Source organism: Gobius niger, assembly GCF_951799975.1.
Source record: "Gobius niger genome assembly, chromosome: 5".
Lineage (NCBI taxonomy): Eukaryota > Metazoa > Chordata > Actinopteri > Gobiiformes > Gobiidae > Gobius > Gobius niger.
Genome location: NC_136856.1, coordinates 20,476,453 through 20,497,836, shown reverse-complemented (window position 1 = coordinate 20,497,836; position 21,384 = coordinate 20,476,453). Strand labels below are relative to the sequence as shown.

The following is a 21,384-nucleotide window of genomic DNA, read 5'->3' as shown; positions in this document are numbered from 1 at the left end:
ATTTTCTAAAAAGTGGTCCCCCACTTTAACTTTGGAGGAGGGGAGGTCTATCCTGAACTGTTAGGACGGTGTTTTTAAAGGTTTGTTTCTTTTCTTTTCTACTAGCCTAGAGGAATAAAACTTGTAATTAAAACCAGTCATTGTAACCTAATATATGCCCCTTGAAAGTTGTGATCTGTGCTCATAATCTCATCCTTGTAAAGAATTGGGATGTTGTAAATGTGGTAAAAGTATGAACAGAGTAACGGAATACATAAGTATTTAGAATACAAATTCAGTAGTTACTCTTTAATCAAGGTTTTTCAGAATACAGTTACTTTGCTAATACCAAGGGTGGTACTCTTTTAAATTTCGGCTTCATACCGCACGTCATTCATTAGACAGAGAAAATGTTAAATTAGTCTAACCAGGGACAATGACTTCACATGCTGGGGCCTGGGGCGCGCACCGCCGCACACACGAGGGAGACTCGCATTCGGGGAGCAGCCCAGACTGAGGAGGAGGGGAGAGCATTACCCACAAGGTAGTTCTGTCCTTTGACGTTTTCGCTGAGTTTGTTTGTTGTGAGCAGTAGCAGTAAGCTGTCACACTTTCCCAAACTCCTCTGTCTGTCCTCTGTGGGATGCAAATTAATGCAGCCAATGGTTCATAAAAAGACTGTCCTCCCAACATAGAAGTAAATGTGCCATGATTTGCCAGTGTTATAATCTGCAGACTGGAGCGGCTGCACATTTGCCACAGCAGATAATCAGACAGGTTAATGCTCCCGGTGAGCATTAACCACTTTCTTCTTGTCTAATTCGTGGTAAATAAGCAAATTATTAATGAAGTGAAATAAATGTACATGTTTTTAATCCTACACGAAGTGAAAGTATTTAAAGTATTCAGAATACAGTACTCTGATTGGCCAGAGTAACGGACTACGTTACAAAATACACTTTCTGGCAAGTAATTAGTATTCTGGAATGGAATACATTTTAAAGTTGTATTTAGTTGCAAAATACTGAATAGCCTACTGGCCTTAAAATGTAATTTGTAATGTATTCCGTTACTTTGTCCAATCAGAGTACAGTATTCTGAACACTTTGAATATTTTCACGTTGATTTGCATTATATTTATGTAAATACGGTGCATAATTAGAACGTGTAGGCTACATTTGTTGGAACGCCTGTTATAAACCCATTACCACTAAATAGGAACTCAAACTCTCAGCAAATGCACAAGAGCAGAAGGTCACATGACGCGCATGTGCATTGTTTTATGAACTGTGGCATAAGGCGTTCTTCATTCAAGAGGAACATAAGGGGGTTATCATTAAATGTTTATTTATTTTTTATTTATTTTTTTAATACTGTACAATATGGAGCTAAAATGTAATGACTGAGTACTGTGATGTAATTCTTTGGTTTAGGAAAGTAACTGTATTCTAAATACTATCAAATGAAAGTGGAACTGTGCCTGAATACGGTTACTCTAATGTATATTCCGTTACTACCCAGTGTTGGGTATATGTAGTGAGTATTTGTCAACAAAAACTTAAACTTAAACTGCGACAAAAGAAAACTTCAAATAAACACTTCAGACGTACCCTGGGTTTTTGGTTTACGCAGCATTCAAAAGAGAGCAATGTCCAAACAAACTTAAAGGTTCAAAAAGAGGGTTTATTTTCCAGATTTGGACGGCAAACAGCAAGATTTCATGTAAAGGCCTACTTGCTGCCTCTCCGACATGACTGGTAAAAAAACATTAGCCCACCCAGGTGCGTGTTGGACAATGTGCGCTACTCCCCTATACCCCCTAGGTGCGCAATAAAAGACTAATCAAGAAAAATAAAACAAAAAGTAAGCAAATTAGACTTAACTTAGCATATTGAAGACTACATAACAAAAAAGAAAACATACTTATGTGTAACTAATAAACAAAAAGTGACATTTTAGCTTTTAATCAAAAAACTGACAAATAGCTCCTACAGTATATGTGAAGTCCTCCACAACGTCCTTGTTTGGCCCCTCACAATAACAAATGACTATTTTATGTAATGCAGTAATTGCCCACACGATGGCAGCCCAGTCACACCGATGAGAGGTCACCTGTTGCACACAGAAGTTGGCGAAAGGCGTCGGAACTGACCAGGCTCCATTTAGTAAGTGCATTTTACATAGTACATTGACTCTAATAACCCTACCTGAAACATTATGCCAGGAAGTTTTATTTTTATTATGTTTCCTATTGGCTATATTACAGGCCCATATTTGATCCTTGATAAATGCAAATCATTCATATTTCATGGTAGAGGTGGTGGGGGTTAAAATTTACACTTTGAAACATATTTTTATGGATTGTTATTTGTGTTTGTTCAATGTTAATGTTATTTAAATGTTACTGTTATTTAAATGTCAATGTACATTTCAAAAATGTACATTGACATTTAAAATGTACATGGACAAAAGTAAATTAACTTTTTTGTACTGCTGATGTTCAACTGACTGTACGTGTACACTGGCTATTTATCTCCAGGGCATTCCTTCAGTGCCTCTTCCGTGTGCGTCTCACTCGTAGTTGTGAATTCAAAGTGACAGCCCCTGTGGAGGAGTTGGGAGACTTCCCCAGCCATCTGTCTTAGATGCAGCCCCTCAGGACACCCCTCCTCTGCCTCCACACATCCACACATCTCTCATTCCCACACTGGGCCTTTGTCAGCAGTTCCTGTCCCTGGACTAGGCGTGGCGTGCGCAGAGGCTGGGGCGACCGTGGGTGCTTTCAGAGGCACCTGCAGATGGGACAAAGGGCCAAGGGTGCTGGGACTGAAGACAGATTGATGCTTTGTGCACCCGAGCTGGAGAGAGCCGGGGAGAGAGCCGGGGAGAGAGCTGGGGAGAGCGAGAGGGCGGTGGGGGATAGTTAGCTGAGAAGTTTGAAGGCAGTGGATTTTCGGGGGGACAGGGGTGGGATGGGGTGACACCGGAGGGGGGTCTGTCACTCCAGTCTGTGTGAGTCCAGGCTTTGGAGGACCCCAAAAAGATTGACAGCTTTTGTGGGCCACATCTCAGCACAATAGTGGTGCTTTAATGGGCGGTAAAGCTAGAGCAGAGTTTGGGAAGGTTTTGGAAGGGAGGTGGTGTTCTTCGCTGGTTACGATGATGGCAGTGTGGGGAGGCTAATGGATGGGGGGCCAGAGGCTTTACTGCTTCGCTTGGTGGGGACCAATTCATGGGCATTCAGTCCAGGGCTCGTTATTCACTGAATGCATCCAGTGGAGGTATGCAGCAGCATCAATTAGAATGTGTTAGCAGATAGCAATGGCGGAAGAAAAAAGCTTTCTCTCCCTTTTGCTCAGAGGACAACACAGTCCCACTATAGGAGGTGTCAGAGCCACAAAGCCTTTTTTGTGGGTCTCTCTCCATTACATTACCAGTGCAATATGTAAGGTGGGGACTCTTTTGATTTAAATTAAGTGGAAAAAACACTAAATCCTATTTTTATTCAGCAAGGATAATGGTGTTATACTCTATAAAGGTCTTTAACTACTTATCTGTGGCTTAAAATCTTCCCCAGCTCCTTTCACTCCACCTCAGTGTCTTTGGAGCATTATATTTATTCAATGGTGGAGGGTCAGACAGACTGTTAAACAGAGAAGCTTGTAGCCTTAACTGCCGCATCACTTCTAATTGTGTATCAGTGGGTCAGTGGTTTGTTGTGTTGTCGTTGGGTAAGAAAGGACGGGCGGATATGAATTTAAACAGTATCTTGTAAGGCATTGTCTGCAGAAGACTCAGGCCACCACTTCACTCACAGTAAAGAGTTCCTCTAAGTTCAGACAGAGATATAAAAGAAGAGAGCAAAGTGGAAACACTTTAATGGCGATCACATGTCAGGACTGACACATCGTTTACACAGGCCAACACTGCATGGATTTCCAAATAATTAGCCTGCACTTCAGTGCGTTTTAGTTAAGCACAGCCATAACATTGCACATCTATAAACAACCAAACTAGATCTTAAAAATTAATGATCATTGCCCTCCTTTTCAATAATATTCTGCATAATTTTCATTTATACTCCCTTTGGAAAAGAAATTTAGAAAACAGGTTTGCATTTTTTTTAAAAGACTGTTCTCTGTTCACAAACATGAACAAACTGATTTTTGAGTTTTCCACCCATGCACTCGGCTCCCATTTTATCTCCAATTTCCTTGCTTTTACCACAAGATGATACAGATGTCATGTGTGCTGAAATGAAATAGTGAATTTTTGTTCCCCATAGGTTTAATGAGAACTAACTGGCAGGAACCTCTTGTAGAAAGGTGTGGATTTCAATGTGAGTAATTATGCTTCATTTCAAGCCAAATGAGACAAATTTGCATCAACTGAAAAGGCAACCAGAGTTAAACTGTGTGAAAAGTGTAGTAAATTGAGGCAAACATCGCAACGTGCAGAAATGCATCTCCGCTGTAATTGTGTAATGGTAGAAGAGCTGTAAATGCACAGGCCAATTAAACGGGCTTCTTCTGCAGGGGCAAAGAATCGTCAGGTTATTATGCAGCGAGTATCAGCACAGTTAAATAGCTGCCTCCTTCATGGGTCGCCTGAAGGGTGGCATCATTTGCAGCAAAATGGAATATCTGATCAAATATGGACAGATGTCTTCATACATGTGAAACGGCTGTGAATTGGATTGGAAGAGGAGAGCGAGATGGATGGCCTGCTCTCAGAGACACAGCTTCCTGCCCTGAGTACTAAGGGGCACAAGAGGAAGAGGGCGAGGGGGGAAGGTTGGCTCAGCGGGGGGAGACATTTTCCTCAAACACCAGTTGATGGGTTTCTCCCACAAAGGCTTCAGTGACGCAGTCTGCGCTGCACAGAACAGCCTGGTTTCTGTCTGGATTAGGCCCTGCACTGCACAAAGGGAGCTCAAATAAACGATTCATGAATGCTGATTAATTGATGCCATTTTTGCAATGTGCCATGGAGATTTTGTGGGTACAGTGTGTGGAAGAGGAGTCTACTTTGATGCTATGAAATCCATCGATTTTTACATTATTGCTAGTGGAGGTTTGAGTCACAAATTCAGCAGGGATGCCATAACCACATGGAGATTTCATGTCGTGCAAGGAAGGATCGTTCTGAATGTTGCAACTGACTGATCTTTCGATTAGCTATGAACGGGCTCTGCTGTCAGATGTGCCCAACTGGCAGGCCCATGGAGCTCAGGTGGCAGCGTCGGTGGCCTATGCTGGTTCCCACGGTGGGCTTTGGGGTACAGGTGTCTGGGGAGAATGAGGGTGGCCCGGGGCGAGGAGGGGCGAAGCACTGGCCCATAGCCCACCTCAATGGAGGAGTCCCAGGGGCCAACTCAAAAGGCCGGGTTCCACTTGATGGAGAGAGAATGGAAGGTTTGAGCCGTGGCCCAGCAGGAAAGATCTGGTTGTGGGAGACCTCTTTCAGGACGTACTGTTTATGTGAAGGCTGTCACAGCAGATGAGTACTCAGCAAACAGCGTGAACAAGGATTTGAACCAGAAAACCAACAGAGCCCCGACAATATTGTGATTGGGCCTTGTCTCTTTAGAGGGGAATGAAAGCTGAATTGAGAGCAGTAACAAGTGCACATTCAGAGTGGGACAGGGATGCATTTGGGTTGAGTTTTATGCATTTGCGGCCTGTGTGCGGCTAAAGCAAAATCATGGTAATCTCCTCTTTGTCTATAGAACACAACCTCTGGCACTTTAATGGTCTAACTAATGTCTTTAAAAGTCATTCTTGTGTCTTGCAATGTCAGCCGTGAATGGGACTTCTGCTGCCTGTTGACCCAAGATAGAAACATGAGCAGTAGTTTCAAAGACGGGCTTTGTGTTACTTTGGACTTTTTTTTCCGGTGGACCTTTTAACGTGAAATAGATTTGTATTAACATTTCACTGAAACTTTATCAAACCGTTTAGAATGGCATCTGTAATGAAATTGTTGAAATACTAACACACTCAAAATTATTACATTTCTTATGAACCAAACTCTCTCTTCTTCATTCTACGCCTGAATCTGTCCCCAACTTGACTTTGTGTACATTTATGGGCCTTTTTTATCCGTTTGGACGTGGCTTGAGAGGAGCCCTTACAAAGAGCCATGTTGTCTTTTTGGGGAAGAATCGGGCAAACTTTGAAGGTTTTTTTTTTTTTTTGAGCGAGAGACGGCGGTGATGGAATGGGCCGGGAAAGACTGTGACTTCTCCATTGAGGGAGCAGGGGCACGCTGGATTAGCTTGATTTGCCTGTGAATGGCCGCCCTCCATTCTTCTTGTTAGAGAGCTGTCACATCGAATTGAGAAAGTGAAAACCTCCTTTTATCAACCTTTTTCCAAGTGAAAGTGAACGGGCAATCAATAACTGAATTCAGGCCCAGGGGAAAGTCAAGCAGAATGATATGGGGCTGGGATAAAGGGGGTGTTTATCAAATTGGTAATGGAGGGAAAAGCGGATAACTGTTGTAATGTCGGTTGGAGTAACACACGCTAAAAGGCCAAACACCAATTAAATCGAGCAAACTATTAAGCGTTAATTTTTATTGCTTTATAAATCAAGCTCTTGCACATGACTGAACACACATTCCTATTTTAGTCGTAATACGGGGTGAATGAAACACCACAACAGATATTAGCTTTTCTTCTTTCTTTCTTTTTTATTGCGTCAAGTGAAATTCATTTTTACTTATGCCAATAAAGTGCTCATTTGCATTGTCCAAGCCAGCCCAGATACTGTTCAAAACAATAGGCACTGGTCCACTCCCATTGCCCGTGAACGACACCATATTGTTTTGTAGTTTCATTATATTGACCTTATTGTGCCATTGTACGTGTTCTGACACCATGATAATGCCTGAATACTGGGGGAATTATGCCCTGTATAAATAGATCCCATAGTGGAGGATCGCTTCAATTATCCCTCTACACATTGACAACACGCACAGAATAAAAAACTAAAGCCGCAGTCCAAGCCGGTCTCAAGGCGCTCTTCAAACATTGTTGTGGCCATTGTTCGCCGGGCCGCGCGAACATCATCAGCATCAATGGCCACAATAGAAAGAAAAACACTCATCTGATACATTAACCTTTTTTTAGTATAATGCAAGTATTCATTGGGAGCAAGTAGAAAAGAGAGGACAATTTTGGTTAAAAGCTTTAAAATTCTTGGATTTGTTTGGCATTTTCCCTTCTTTCTTTTTTTTTCTCTCTCTCTCAAACAAATTTTCCAATGATGTGGCTTCCAATTTTTTCCGCTATTGCCTGAAATTAATCGGATCATTTACTCTCATCAATCAATTCGGTAATTAATGTTACGCACAATTGAGCACCTAGATTTTCACTGTCAAATGTTTCAGATTTTTTTTTTTTTTTTTCCCCAATAGCATTGTATTGTCAGCAACACTTCAATATGTAGAGGCCAAATTAGGATATGGAGGATAGAAGTGCTTAAAAAATAATGTCTTATGATACTGTTGAGTACTCCATTAGGTTATGTGGGGTTTTTCATTGCTGTAATTGTCATCCATCCATCTTGGGCGCTCTGCTGGTTGATAAGCGTTTATGAAAAATGACTCAGAGCTGTAATGAGTGTCTCACGTCTCAGTGCTGCTAACCAGGGCGGGTCATTTATTTCCAGTCCGCTGTGCTCCCCTCCATTCCACGTACTGCTTTATAGTGGAGGTCTTAAAGTGCAGCGCAGGGGCCCGTGTGGGACAGGGTCGAACTTTTCAAACGTCCTCAGATCTGAAACGATTATGAATGAAGCAAAAGCCTCCTTCGATTGAAATAATGTGCTGTGGTAATTCAAACTCGCTGACTGGTTGTTCTTTTTAAACTGTAAATCCAAAGTTGTCTGCAAAACCCCAAAACAGCATTTACAAAGCACTTTGCACTTTGTCTTATGTTAAAACTCTTGTTACTCTGTAGTTTAGACCTCTAACACAATGTTCTGAATTGCATGTGATTCTTGTATTAGTTTAGCAGTTTTCTTTCAAGAGTTACGCTCTTGTGTGTGCTTAATATGCACAGTGAGCTGAATCTTAAATTACTAATCTAATCGCATTTTCCCAATTCACATTCCTGCAGTTACCTTTTTACTTATTCGTTATGTAATCTGATCCACAGCTATTTATTAAGTCATCTGATAATCTTGATTTCATGCAATCAGTTTAATAACTCATCAAAAGGATTGCGAACTTTGGACTTTTTTTTTTTAACTCACAAGGGCACATTTTGCGTACTTTCTCCACCAAACACTTACTGTACACCTCCCTTTTAGATTCAAACATGACTTTAACCCTTTAATGGGCACAATATTGTTAATTGACGTACGGGATGTGCCAATTATTTCTGTTCCCACATCGCATGGAGAAAGGCAGCCGGTTCCAAGGCTCTGGTGCAGCTGTGAGGAAGTGATCGTCAAGTAGCGGTGCATCTGTGTACAAACAATCCCCCAGCTGCTGGCATTGACACTGTACATGCAGATGGAGCGGAGAAAGCTCGGGTTAACCTCGGGGCTCCAGTGTCACTGTTAAAACCGCCACCAATTCATCAAGAGGGCCGAGTCTCACCTACCAACACTTAACCTGGGTACTGTTTCAAATGAGCTGTGAACTACACTCTGGCCTTTGTCCCGCAGAAGTGTCAGTGTTTGTGTCACTGAAAAAAAAAGGATCGTCAAGTCATTTTTTGCTGCTATAAGAATGTTTATAGACTCTGCATTATTTTACATTATATCTTCCTTATTTTTTGGGATGTTCAGAATATATCTCACTTAAATTGTTGTTCATAGATGAATCAGGAAGTTACTTTGTTGTGACACTGCTGTGGGTCTGTGTCTCCTAGAGTTGTGATGTGCGTGTCCAAAAATGTGAGTGGGCCCGTTTGTGAGAGGCCAGTGTGGGACGGGAGGGTAGCGGGACGATGACTTTATGACACCGAGGGGACAGGATGAGATGAGGGTCTGGCCAGCGGAGGTGGTGCTGGGGGAAACGGGGGCAGCTCTGAGCCCCTCTGTGTGCGTCTCAGCAGGAGCCCGGCTTGGCCCCAGGACGCCCTGTCACCACGGCGAGGCCCTGGAATGCGCCCGCTCACAATGGGCTCCCGGGGCTCCTGGGCCACTCCGATTTGATAACCGCATTAAGGTCCTAGCAACATCTGTTGGTGCGCAGAGAAAGGCCTACTGGCAGACTCTCACCCCTCCAAACTGGGATCATTAACCCGGACCCTGGGAGAGAAGGGGGACAACAGGCCTCTATTTGTCAGCCGCCCTGCGCAGGCCTGTGGGGGCTAAGATTTACCACAAACAGCGTGAGAAGAGAAGCAGCTCGGCATGGGCACCTCACTCAGGCTGTGTCACACTTTACACACATTAAGTACTGTTGGCTTTGCCATTAATAACATTTGTACAGCTGCCAATGCACCTTTTCATTTTACTGTGGACCAACTGTACTGTTATATGTAAATGCACTTCGATAACAGGTGATCCAAGTGGTCTTTTTTATTGACATAATCAGAAACTTTCTCTCAAAACAGCATGTAACATTGAGTTGTGCAGTTTATTCGGAAACATTTCAATAATAAAGATTAGCCAAATTGCCTAAGATTACATGTTAAATTGGATTTTTTTGAAATTATTTTTTTCCCTCTGGAGAATAGCACGTAATCCATTTCTCTAATATAAATGCAAACAGAAGGTGCTGCTAGTATCAGCGCATCCTGTTCCCATATAAGGACATTTAATTATGACATGTAAACAAAGCTGTGTGTGATCTGTGGGTTGTTCAGAGGCAGGGCTGCAGCGCTGATGTAGGCAGGAGAAGTAACAGGTGTCCCATCACAAAGACACCTCTCCGCTGCGGGACGCTCCAGTGGTGTGGGTCAGCGCCAAGCCTCATCCACCTCTGCGCGTTTCAAAGGGAAGGCCACCTCTCTGTAATGAATAATTAAGGAAACAAAAGGCCCAGGAATAGTGGAGGTGGGTTGGTGGTGGTGGGGGGCTTGCTTCTCAGAGTGGAGTTTAGAGGGCCTAATGCTGAACCAGATGCAGGCAAAGGAGTGCCGAGGTTTTTTGCCCCCTACATAGAAAGCATCATCCTAAATGTATTCCCTGGAGATATAAGGGCCTGCAGGAGGTGCCCCCAAAGCGCTGCGGTCCTCTCAAGTGCCTCCACACAAGTAATCCCATTCAATGCAGCTCATTACATGGGCAATTAAGTGCTGGGGTGGAGGAGAGCGCTGGGCTGGGGTGGGAATATCGAAGAAGTGCGTATGCAGTGCATCCTACCGAACCAATCCACCCTCCCCTCTTTTAAAGCCAATGGGCCCCCCCCCTTCCCCACATCACAGCTCCTTCACCTGGGCTGGGTCTCCACGGACACCTGCCTCTCCCTAATGAAGATCCATGGCTTCATTTCCATTTCTGGAGTCATATCAGAGAGTGGAGAGCACAAAACGGGCCTGTTTCCTCCGAGCCTTGGAGAGACGGATAGAATGACACGGCTAAGTGCTCTGGCAAAGCGGGGCAGCTGCGGAGCCTCCAAAAAATGGGATTTAACTGTGAGGGGGTACTGAAGTGGAGGGGTGGGGGTTCGGAGATGGAAGATGAGGAGAACCTGATGATCGGATTGGTTACAATTTAAGCTGCGTGCTACCTCATGCAGCTCCTGGGCGCTATTGAGGCTTTCTGTCAATAGAGAAGAGGGTAGAGAGGATAGGAGAGGTCACGAGGAGCTAGGAGAGGAGAAGAAGATGACCACTTATTAGACCTTCACTCGTTACAGAAGAGTGTCCTTGCACACCAATCAAATGAATGAAATACAGCAGGAAAAATGTGGATCACAAAACCCCCTTTCTCACAACATTATCAATTCAGAATCAATTCATCAAGTTTAGCATTCAATATAAAATACATGTACACAGTATACATGCTTTTCAGTAATGTGACTTTTATTGTTATGGCGGCCTTTTTGAATACCGTAGGTAGGTATTAGGTAAGTAGAATCAGTACTACATCATGTAACAATAGCTCTACTCTGGATGAAATTGAAAGACAATTGATTGACAGTGACATTGGTATGTACCTGTAATAATTGCTCAAGAAGATAACAGAGAATGCACGTTTAAGTGAGTCATTGTTTAAGCTGCTCAAGACGTTAGCATTTAGCTTCAACAGCTCAGCTCTGACCTCTCCAAGAGAAAGCCCTGAACCACACTCCAAACATCTACTCCTGGATACAACATGTGACAGAGGTCAGAGCTGAGCTGTTACTGTAGTATTTCCTCAGTGTTCATAGATGTGAGCCATACATGTGTTTATCATGTTGAAGCCATTGACAGTTGATTGAATCAACTGTCAATGGTTGAAGCTAAATGCTAACCGGTAGCATGCTAACGTCTTGAGCAGCTTAAACACTGTCTCAGACTGAGACTGTTGAAGTGACAAGCTGTTAAAATCACAGAGAAAGGTTTTCTGTTTCTTCTCTGATCTGTTAATTTAGTCTGAGGAGTGAAGCAGATCTTTAGTAAATCCTGCTGTAGCTCGACAGACAGACCTGATATGCCTGTGCCACATTTGCTGGTTATGTCACATAAACGTGCGTCTCTGGGGCCGTGTTTTTACTGTTATCTTCTTGCTTCTGAGCAATGATTACAAGTATATAATAATGCCACTGTCAATTAGTCTTTCATTTTCATCCTGAGTAGAGATATTGTTACATGTTGTAGTGCTGCATAATTCTACTGCAGTATTCAAAGTAGCCGCCGGAACTATGAGCAATGTCATTGGAAATGCACGTAGAGTACAAAAAATGTCCTATGTGTGAAGAGTGAGGACAGTGATACCTCCTCAAACCAAGTCCCTCTCTTTAATGTGAGTGCTACAAACCCATTAGAGCGTGACAAAATGGTGTCCTCTCTTTAGATTTGTCATAGCTGTGGTCACGTAGAGAGCGAGGGTTGAAAAAGGGTTGTTCTAGTTCATTCCTACTTTTCCCACAACAATAGGTAGCTTGAACTTGTCACCTGTCCCCTCTCCACAGGCTACGCGTGTGTGTGTCATTCAATGCACTGGCTTAGGCTCTGGTTGTTAACATGTTCTAGCTCAGTGACCCCTCTCAGAGCCCGCAGGGGGGGCGTCCTGTGCTGGGACAGGTGAGGAGGAAGAGGCGGCAGACACAAGGCAAAACAAACACGTAACCCAACAAGGCAACACCTCCTCACGGGAGGCAGATGGCCTGTTCAGCCACACACCTGTATCAAGTCCTTACAGGAGGGGAGGGACAAGATTCAAGCTGCACCCTAAAACGTAAATAATATGTGAATTCTCCTGCTAGGTCCTGACCAATCAAGATGTGGAGAAGGGTCCCCCGGTGCTGCAGGATGGGTCAAATACAGGAACATATTTCTATGGCAAGAAAACATACCATAACCTTGATATGTTGCTATTGCCAGTGTCAGCTGTTCTTTATTTTATTCAATGATAACTTTTCACTCTTCTGTTGGATCAGACAAACTTAAGAAGAACAGCAGGGATGGTCTGTTTAAACCTGAGACATAAAGGTGAGCTGTTTATGTGTGTAGGGGCGGAGCCTTGAGCCAGGGGGGTGATGTGGTGTCATTTTGCAGGCCCCTCTGCACTCACCTGGAACAGAGCACTTCCCCTCCCCGAACCTTATCAGTTCCCAGAGGAAATACCTGCCATAGGTAAACACGACCCCGCGACCCCTTTGGCCCATCTCCTCTGCCCTTCTCAGCCGTCCCTGTCCTGGGATCTGTCTCGAGGATTACAGGTAGCCCCTAAGCACCCTCAGCCCATGGCCACGGCTCTGCTCATGCCCCACGTCTGCTGCATCCTCTCGGCCCCGTCACGGCAGGCTTAGTGCTGTTTGTCACGCACCAGCAAGGAAGCCTTTACCCCTCAGTCGTCTCATCCTTCTGTCTCAAATTTAATCTTATCTACATATCACTGCTTGTAACCAAATATCCTGCTGCCCCCCCCCCAAAGTGTCGCCAGCTCTGTTTTTGCTCTGTCACGTGTGATTTATTCAAGGCTACATAGTAAATGATGTGTCTTATGTAATCTTGCAGTATTTTCTGAAGTTCAAAAGAATGAAGAGGTTGGGTTAAAGAATGATAGTAATTAAAATGGAGATGTAGTGTAGTTTTAATGACTCTGGTGTGTAATCATTCTTCAGCTGTATCTATATCCCACTTGGTAATAAATGTGGGGGTGGTGATTTATTTTTAATTACTTCCTTAATAAGTTTGTAATAGTACTTTTTCTGTGAAATATGACTCAGACAGTGATCACTACAGAGCCACACCTCTCTCATTTTGCTAAATAGGCTTTACCAGAAACGTCAAGACACAGTGCAGACGTGTACAACTGCATATGTACTTCAATGTAGATGTTTTCCGTCAGTAACTATTATAAGAACACAACAAATATATTACTATAGTCAAATATAAATTCACTTATAAAAACAGATTACAGTTGTATAAAAACCTTTGGTACAATAGAAAAAAGGAATTCTGAGATCTATGGTTCTTTGGTTGTAACAAACCTAATTGGCTGAAGACAAAGACAATGACACATAAAGGTGCAGCAGAGTTTGAATGAGAGAAGAATGAAATAAAATATTATTTTTGTTAGTGGTAAGAGGCTGACGATTTCATTTGCAATTTGTTTGCGCAGTAAAATCTAAATTCTTTATTACCGCTTGATAGTAGTGGTGGTCAAAGTACTTTATTTCATCTCTTTATTAAAAGTACAGACACTATAAGTTTTTTAATCAAGTGAAAATACTGAAGTATTTGCTCTGGAAAAATTCACAACCCGCACTGCGTCAACATTTATTCAAATTCAAACCTTCTTCCATGTCGTGACATTGACTTAACATCTGCACATTGCCACCTCTTATGGACTGCACGTTTTAAGGATTTTAAAACAAACAAAACACATAGCAAAAGGTACTTTTTACTTTGATGCATTTATAGAAATGTAGTAGAGTTGAAAGTATTATATTTCTCTTTCAAATGTAGGGGAGTAAAAGTAACAAGTTTTCAACAAAAAACACCACTCAAGAAAAATGTCGATCCTCACAAACTCTAAATTACAGTATTTAGGTGAATTAACTTTGCTACTGAATTGTGAAAAATGTGCTCCTTATTTTTCCAACATTTTTTCCAAGCGTTCTCTAATATTTTTAGATTTTATTATATGTCTGTTATAGACTTTGACACTTTCCCTTGAAAGATGTCTGGAAAAGTCTTCTACAGAAGCCACAGAGTGCTCTTGTGACTGTCCCAGGACAAACCAAACCCTCTGCTCCCCTGTCCTGTCCCTCCAGGGTCAGGGTTATCGCCGCCCCTCCCCCACAGTCACCTGAGCTGCCCAGGTAAATGCTTGACTTTCTGTGATCGATGCGGTTTCCCACGGAGACAGTGATGTACTAGGAGCGCCCCCCTCTTCTTCCTGATGGAGTCTGGTGCTACACAGTGATCTGGAGCTGATAACCTCCTCCCTCCCTCAGAGGCTCGGGCCGGAGAAACTGGAGAGGAGAGAGAGACATCCTGTGTGACGCACCGCAGTGTATACGGCTCATCAGGCGAAAACAAGGAGGGGGCATTCACAAACTTATCATTAGGGAATTAGGGACAAACAGCTGATTATGTACACATAAATGACAGCAGCTTTTAAGAAAACTATATTAGGGTGAAGTGCGGGGAGAGACATTCAGCAAACTGTCAGTTGATTTGAACCCAGGACACTAAAATCAGAAAGAACAAAGAAAGATAAATAATCTTTTAAATGTTGAGGTCAGAGCAGTTAAGGAAAAAAATCCTTAACCTTGTTTTAAGTGCCCTTTTGGGATAAGATCAACTCGATTTTATAGGAGCCAAATACTCTCACAGGTACAACCCGCCATGTTAACTTCATGCCCCCTCTGGGAGTGTTTCATACATTCTGTGAATTTTGATTCCTTACACTACCGTTAAAATCTTCAAATATTGATTGAAAATGACAGAGTACTTTCATACATTACCATAAATCATAAACCTTTAAGATGCAATTTTTTACCATGAACAAACAATTTTAGATAAAATGCATTATTTTTTAATCAAATTGTTTAAATTATGGCTTTTGTCTGTGTGACCGGCCTGTCAGTGTGAACAATCAGTGGGAAGATTGAATTTGGTGCATTTTTTGTTTTTGTGTAGTCAATTTCAAGTCAATTTAAAAAAAATGTCTCCTTTGGGAGTGTTTAGTACATTCTGTCTAGTTCGACCTTTAAACTAACATAAGATTGTCAAAGATTCCTATTTTTCAAATATGATTTTTTGATTATTTTCATGACATTAACATTGACACACAGTGGTATGCACAAGTATGGGCCCCCTTTTAACTTTTCGACATTTTGCCATACTATGGACCAGAAACTATTAGTCGTACACTGCACAGATCTGGCCTTATGGCAGAGTGGCTAGAACAAGCCATTTTTTACAGAAAACCATAAGAAGTTTTCTGTTTGCCAGAGGCCACATGGTGGCTTTTGGCAAACAGAAAACGGGACTTCTAATGGTTTTCTTCTAAAAATACCACTCCGCCATAAAGGACAGATTTGTGCAGTGTACGACTGACTAATAGTTGTTCTGTGTACAGTTTCCCCCACCTGAGCTGTAGCTCTCTGCAGTTTATCCAGGGTCATCATAGCTTGGTAACAGCTCTGGTCAGTGCTGTCCTCTTTCGGTCAGTAAGTTGAGGAGGACGGCCGGGTCTTGGTAGGTTTGCAGTGATATCATACTCTTTCCATTCCTGGATGGTGTATTTAGCTGTTGAGGAGATGTTCAAAGCTTTGGAAATCTTTTTATAACCTAACCCAGCTTAATACTTCTCAATAACTTTATCCCGGACCTGTCTGGTGGACTTCATGATGCTGTCTGTTAGTTTCCCCAATAGTTTCTTAACAGACCTCTGAGACCATCACAGAGCAGCTGTATTTGAACTGACATTAGATTACACACAGGATGACTATTTAGTCATTGGGTCAACATGTGATCATTCAGAAATCATCATCTTCTGAAGGCAATTGTTTGCACTAAAAGGGAAGGGGGCTAATACTTTTATACATCACACTTTTCAGTCTTTTAAAAATGTTTAAAAAAGGATTTTAAAAGTGTAAAAAATGTAAATCATGTATAAATTTCACTTCACAATTGTGAGTCACTTAGTGTGTGTCTTTCACATAAAATTTCAATTAAATATATTTCTGTTTATGGTCCATAGTATGGCAAAATGTTGAAAAGTTAAAGGTTATGCAACCCACTGTATTAACTTTATAAATCACCAAATACTATTAACCCTTTAAATGCCAGTTTTTGCCATATATACGACATCAGCAATGTTAAGTAAAATGAAATAATTTAATAGTAACCCTTTTTTTAACTATGGCTATGCTATCAGTGTGACTGGCCAGTCAGTGTGGATAATCAGCAGGAAGACTGACTTTGGTGCATTTTTTGTTTTTGTTTAGTTGTGCCCCATAGACTTCCATTATAAATGCAAGCTTTTGTGAGACAACCCCCATTATAGAAAGCCCGAAAAAACGTACACGTACATTTGCCCTATCCAAAATGTCAGATTTTTTTTGTTTTTTTGTGGTGACTTTTTGTTCCCACAAAGTCCTTGGTAGTCATTGTATACAAGATATCACTATTTACTATTTAATTGTTTTTTCCTCACATTTCCTGCCTATCCCCTGAGTGTTTCTAAGAGCTGAATGTAACAAGTACATTTCTCTATTGTGAGATCAGTAAGGCTATCTTATCTTATCTCATCAAATTACCACATTTTCAGTATACTCTGAAAACCAATGCTTTGCATTGGCATTGATTTGTAACTGTCATTGACTCCTCCCTCAAAAATGTTAAGACAAATTTCACTTTGACTGATATCGTTGTGACCGGCTCACCCATATGAATCGTCAGTGGGAAGATTGAGTTTGGGACATTTTTTATTTAGTATCAGTTTGAACAATACAGTTACTTCCATAGTATTAAACTGCATGACTTGTCTCATAGACTTACATTGTAATTTGCATTCTAATAAGGAGAATTACAGAGTTTTTTTGTTTTTTCTTCACTTTTTTTACGCACCTCAAATATTGTCCCTGAATGCATAATTTGGCGGCATTTGAGCTTCCCACACATTTTGCACAGCCTCCACACGTGCACCCACAGTGGGTCATTGAGTATTGAACATGAAGGTACTAGTCTAAATTGTGCGTTTCCACCATTCAATCCTAAAGAAAATTAAGATATTTTGTCAGAGTATATATATATATATATATATATATATATATATATATATATAATATTATATATATATATATATATATATATATATATATTATTTTTTTTTCATTTAAAAAAGTGCAGGTTGATTTCAATAGTTGAGATCTTTTTGTACACAGCACAATAAAATGCTCTTATCCCCGACAAACCATTTCAAAAGCTCCTCCCCATAATTAGCAGAGAGCGCGACATTGCAGATAAGGGGCACAGAGGCCGGGGCAATGCGGTCTTATCTCTGGCCCGATCTGCAGCCTGTGGTGGTTCTGTCAGAGGATGTTGTTAGACCAAGGAAAACACTCAAACATCCTGTGGCATCACTCTCCCTGTAGAACCGCACCACCTCTGAATACAACATCCACCTCAGTGGGCCGGGGTCTAGACATGGTTCACAAGATCAGAACAACAATAATAAAACATAAGTCCACATGTCAAACAAGGTTGTAAAATGTATTCAAATACTATATTGTTTAATGTATAAAGTGAGGCCAATAAATATTTTGACTGTGACCCAAATTGTGTTGCTTTATTTCTTTATATATGCAGGCAAACAGGAAGCGGAGTAAACCAATCAGCAAAGGGCGGGCGTCTGCCTTTGATGTGGCATTGATATTCGCACACAGGGGCGCCGCTAGATATTCCGGGCCATATGGCTGAAAAAAATTCTGGGCCCCCACACATTTTTTTTTACATAACCCATTAAAAAAATCACCTATATACCTTAAACAGCTAATTTAAATGCACTTACATTTACTTACAGCAACTTACAATAAGGGGCGAGGGGTGGTGCTCTACCAGAATTTTTTACTTGAACAGATGGCATTTCCTGCTATTTGTGTTCAAGTTCAAGTTGTTCAAGGTTCAAGTTGTGTATTTTAATTTGCATAAAATGTTGTATGGCTACATTTTATTTTTGCAATATTAGTCCATTTAAAAACAAACAAGTAACATACTTGAGTACACAGTGGAAAAATAATGGCCCACATAAAGGTTAAAACCAACGTATCTTCTAATTTCAAAATAAACATATTTTTATTTTGACAAAACACTGCTGCTTATCAATCTGAGTGAGTGGGTCCCAGACTCCCAGGCCTCTGCTGCCTGTGATCCGCCCCTGCACTTAACTTAATTACTGACAGCGAGGTGCAGCCACACACAGGTCTGGCTCCAGTCACAACACTCTAAAGCTTTAGTCAGGACACTTGGTCTCATGTTTTATTTTGCTTTTGTAACAGTTTGACTTATGTATGTGAACAGTGTGTCGAGAGTCGAGGCGCCGTAGACATTTGTGCATTTGAATGACACTTATTACTGACTTATCAGCTGTTGGCATTCAGGGGTAGACTGGCCGATACCGAACTGGGCCACGGTCGGGGATCAAAAGCGCACAGTGAGCTCTGTGTGACCGAGCGGATGCTGCAGTGATCAGTGTTTTGGTGACAGTGCTCCCGGTTTGAGTGGCCTGGCTGTGGGGCGGCCTGCATGAGCATGGAGCTCTCAACACTCGAAGACGTGATAAAGATGAAATCAAACGATGTATTTGAAACTTACCAGGCCCTGCCTGACTTTTGACGTGATATGGCAGTGGAGGAGCAGTGACAGAGGCCGGAGCCTTGTGCGAGGAGCTCCAGTTCAACCACACACGTTGCCTGTCGCCATGCAGCAGTATGGAGGAGCGAACCATTATGAATGGAGGGGGGTGTAAAATAAGTATATGTTTTTATTAAGAAAAAAAAAAGACAATATTACATTAGAATTGACTATATTTAGGGCCCACAGTCTTACAGCATTTAAGCCTATTCATATATTGGTCTATCTGCTGAAAAGTGCCATGATTTTTATGGGCCTTTGTCAGCCCAGGACCCTTAGAATCATCCTAACCTCCCATCCCTTTACGGCGCCCTTGGGATTATGAATAGAGAAAGCTCGTTCTTTCTCGTGCACCGTTCGTAGACTGTTATTGAGGGGACTTCCACGTCCCGTGAGTGACGCTTCTTGTGAACAACACGGGACCACAAATAAACGAATTGGATTGCACAGGCTCATTTGAGTTTTCTACTACCACCAAAAAGGCCGTGGGTCCCAGACTGATACCCCTCTGTATAAAAAACAATACAGAGGGGTATCATTCTGGTCTCACCAGGCTATACAGGTGCATTATCACCAACATAATTCGGAAAAGGCTCATTATATATGAGCTCAGAAAACCAATAGAAACCATTAAAATTGTGCGTCCCAAGATTTGAGGCCAAAATATAATGTGGCAGGTAGGTGATGAGTGGTTTATGCTCTGCCTCACCCGCCACTTCTGAACTGAGTTGGCTTCAACGGGTCACACTTTTTTTTCTAGACTTTACTGCACATTTACAAAACATCCCACATGAGTCACATTACATTTAAGCTTCAGTCTCTCTTCTTGTTCATATCTTATAGCAAGAAATAGCTTTCTAACCATCATAAACAGGAAAACCAACATGCCCCATGCGTGGGCCAGGTTGTCACAATGATTGTTTTTTATGAGAAAAGAAACCTTTTTTGGTTTGAGATAATAAAACAAATTTTAATGTTTTTTTTGTTTTGTTTTTATCTTTTTTTAAATATACTCTGTATTACTCAAATAATATAATGAGCTGAAAACTGTAGGAACTCACCCCATGCCCAAAAATATGGCCTCAACAAAAACGAATGTTAAAATCATTGCAATAACAAAAACTGACACAATACAAAATGTTCCACCATGTACAGTAAACCCCATGTGAATACAAAGCCCTGATTCCATGAGGAAGAGGTCTGCAACCTGCAACTCTTCAGACTCTCAGGCTCTCTTTCGCCTTGACGAAAAAAACAAAACAAACAAAAAAACGTGAAAATTAATATTATTATCATTATTAATCAGTATTATATATTTATTTATTTTAGACCCTGAGTTGGTGTAGGTTTTTGTTAATTAAGGTGCTTCAATTGAATGCTGTCAGTGAAAGAAACATAGGACAAGCGCACACTGAACGCTCAAAATTTCCTTTTATTTTTGTTTTTTTAAAAGCTGCTAAACTGCAGTAAAACAATTCCAAGGCATCCCAAATTGTTACATTTTGATTAATGACTGGATTACCTCAAAACTTTACCAAGTGTTTGCTCATGTGCAAAACAAACACATGCAAATGTGGATCAGCGGCACAGTCATTTTCCCTTTTTTTTTACTCACGCAGCATTTTCTCTTTTACATATCAGGTTTTGGGCTCTAAAACTATAAAACAGGTATGGAAAATATCAAATGGTAAATCAAGCGCAACATTCCCACAAATGTCTATATGCTAGTTTGCACTCGCTATTTAGCACCTGTCTTGATAAATAGTGTAGGTGTGGGGAAGCAACTTTTGAAAAATCCAACAACCTCTTAATAAAGAGTACAGCCAAAATATTCTAAAAATGTTTTCACTGCAATATTACCTAACTAGCTTTTGATTACAAGAACGTATGTCATTTGTGTGTTAGCATTAGCATTTTCTGCTTCGCGACTCTTTTTTGGGTCAGCTCACAGCTGAATGACTGAGCATACAGGTGGGTGTTCCTTTTTCCGTTTATTGCCATGACGGTCACCACCGTAAGAGATTGGGGGGAAAAATACATTACAGTGAATACATTTCTCATATTACTACCAATCAACCAAGGTATGTTTTATTTTGTATAAAACATACCTTATTTTTAATCAGCTCGGGCCGACAGTGAGGTCTGGCAAACCCACCCGCCATATTCCATTTGAACATTTCCTGCTTCCCAAGAACAGCAAGTGCGTCATAGTAGAAAAACAATCTTCAAAATAGACTTTGTCCATAACACTAACATTTTATTGAGAGACAGAGCAGGCATTAAGGTTCCAGGTCTAAATAAAAGTCGAGGTCGAGGAAGAAAGAACACCCCACCCACCTCATTGTTTTTTGAGAGAATGAAAAGCTATAAAGCTATCAGGATTTTGATGTCTGGTAACAATATCAAGTCACAGCGCCCCCTAGTTTGGA

The 21,384-nt window shown here is 41.5% G+C and overlaps 1 protein-coding gene across 4 annotated transcripts in view; it reads right to left on the bottom strand.

Annotated features, from left to right (window-relative positions):
- Nucleotides 1–14,220: 14,220 nt before the first annotated feature.
- Nucleotides 14,221–21,384, bottom strand: part of LOC306962795 (uncharacterized protein) — a 46,463-nt gene continuing 39,299 nt past the window's right edge. For all 4 annotated transcript variants that reach the window (XM_079556086.1, XM_079556085.1, XM_079556088.1 and 1 more), the window contains one exon: nucleotides 14,221–14,565. In XM_079556086.1, the coding sequence (XP_079412212.1) occupies nucleotides 14,544–14,565 (22 nt within the window). In that variant the 3' untranslated portion in view covers nucleotides 14,221–14,543. The remainder of the gene's footprint in view (nucleotides 14,566–21,384) is intronic.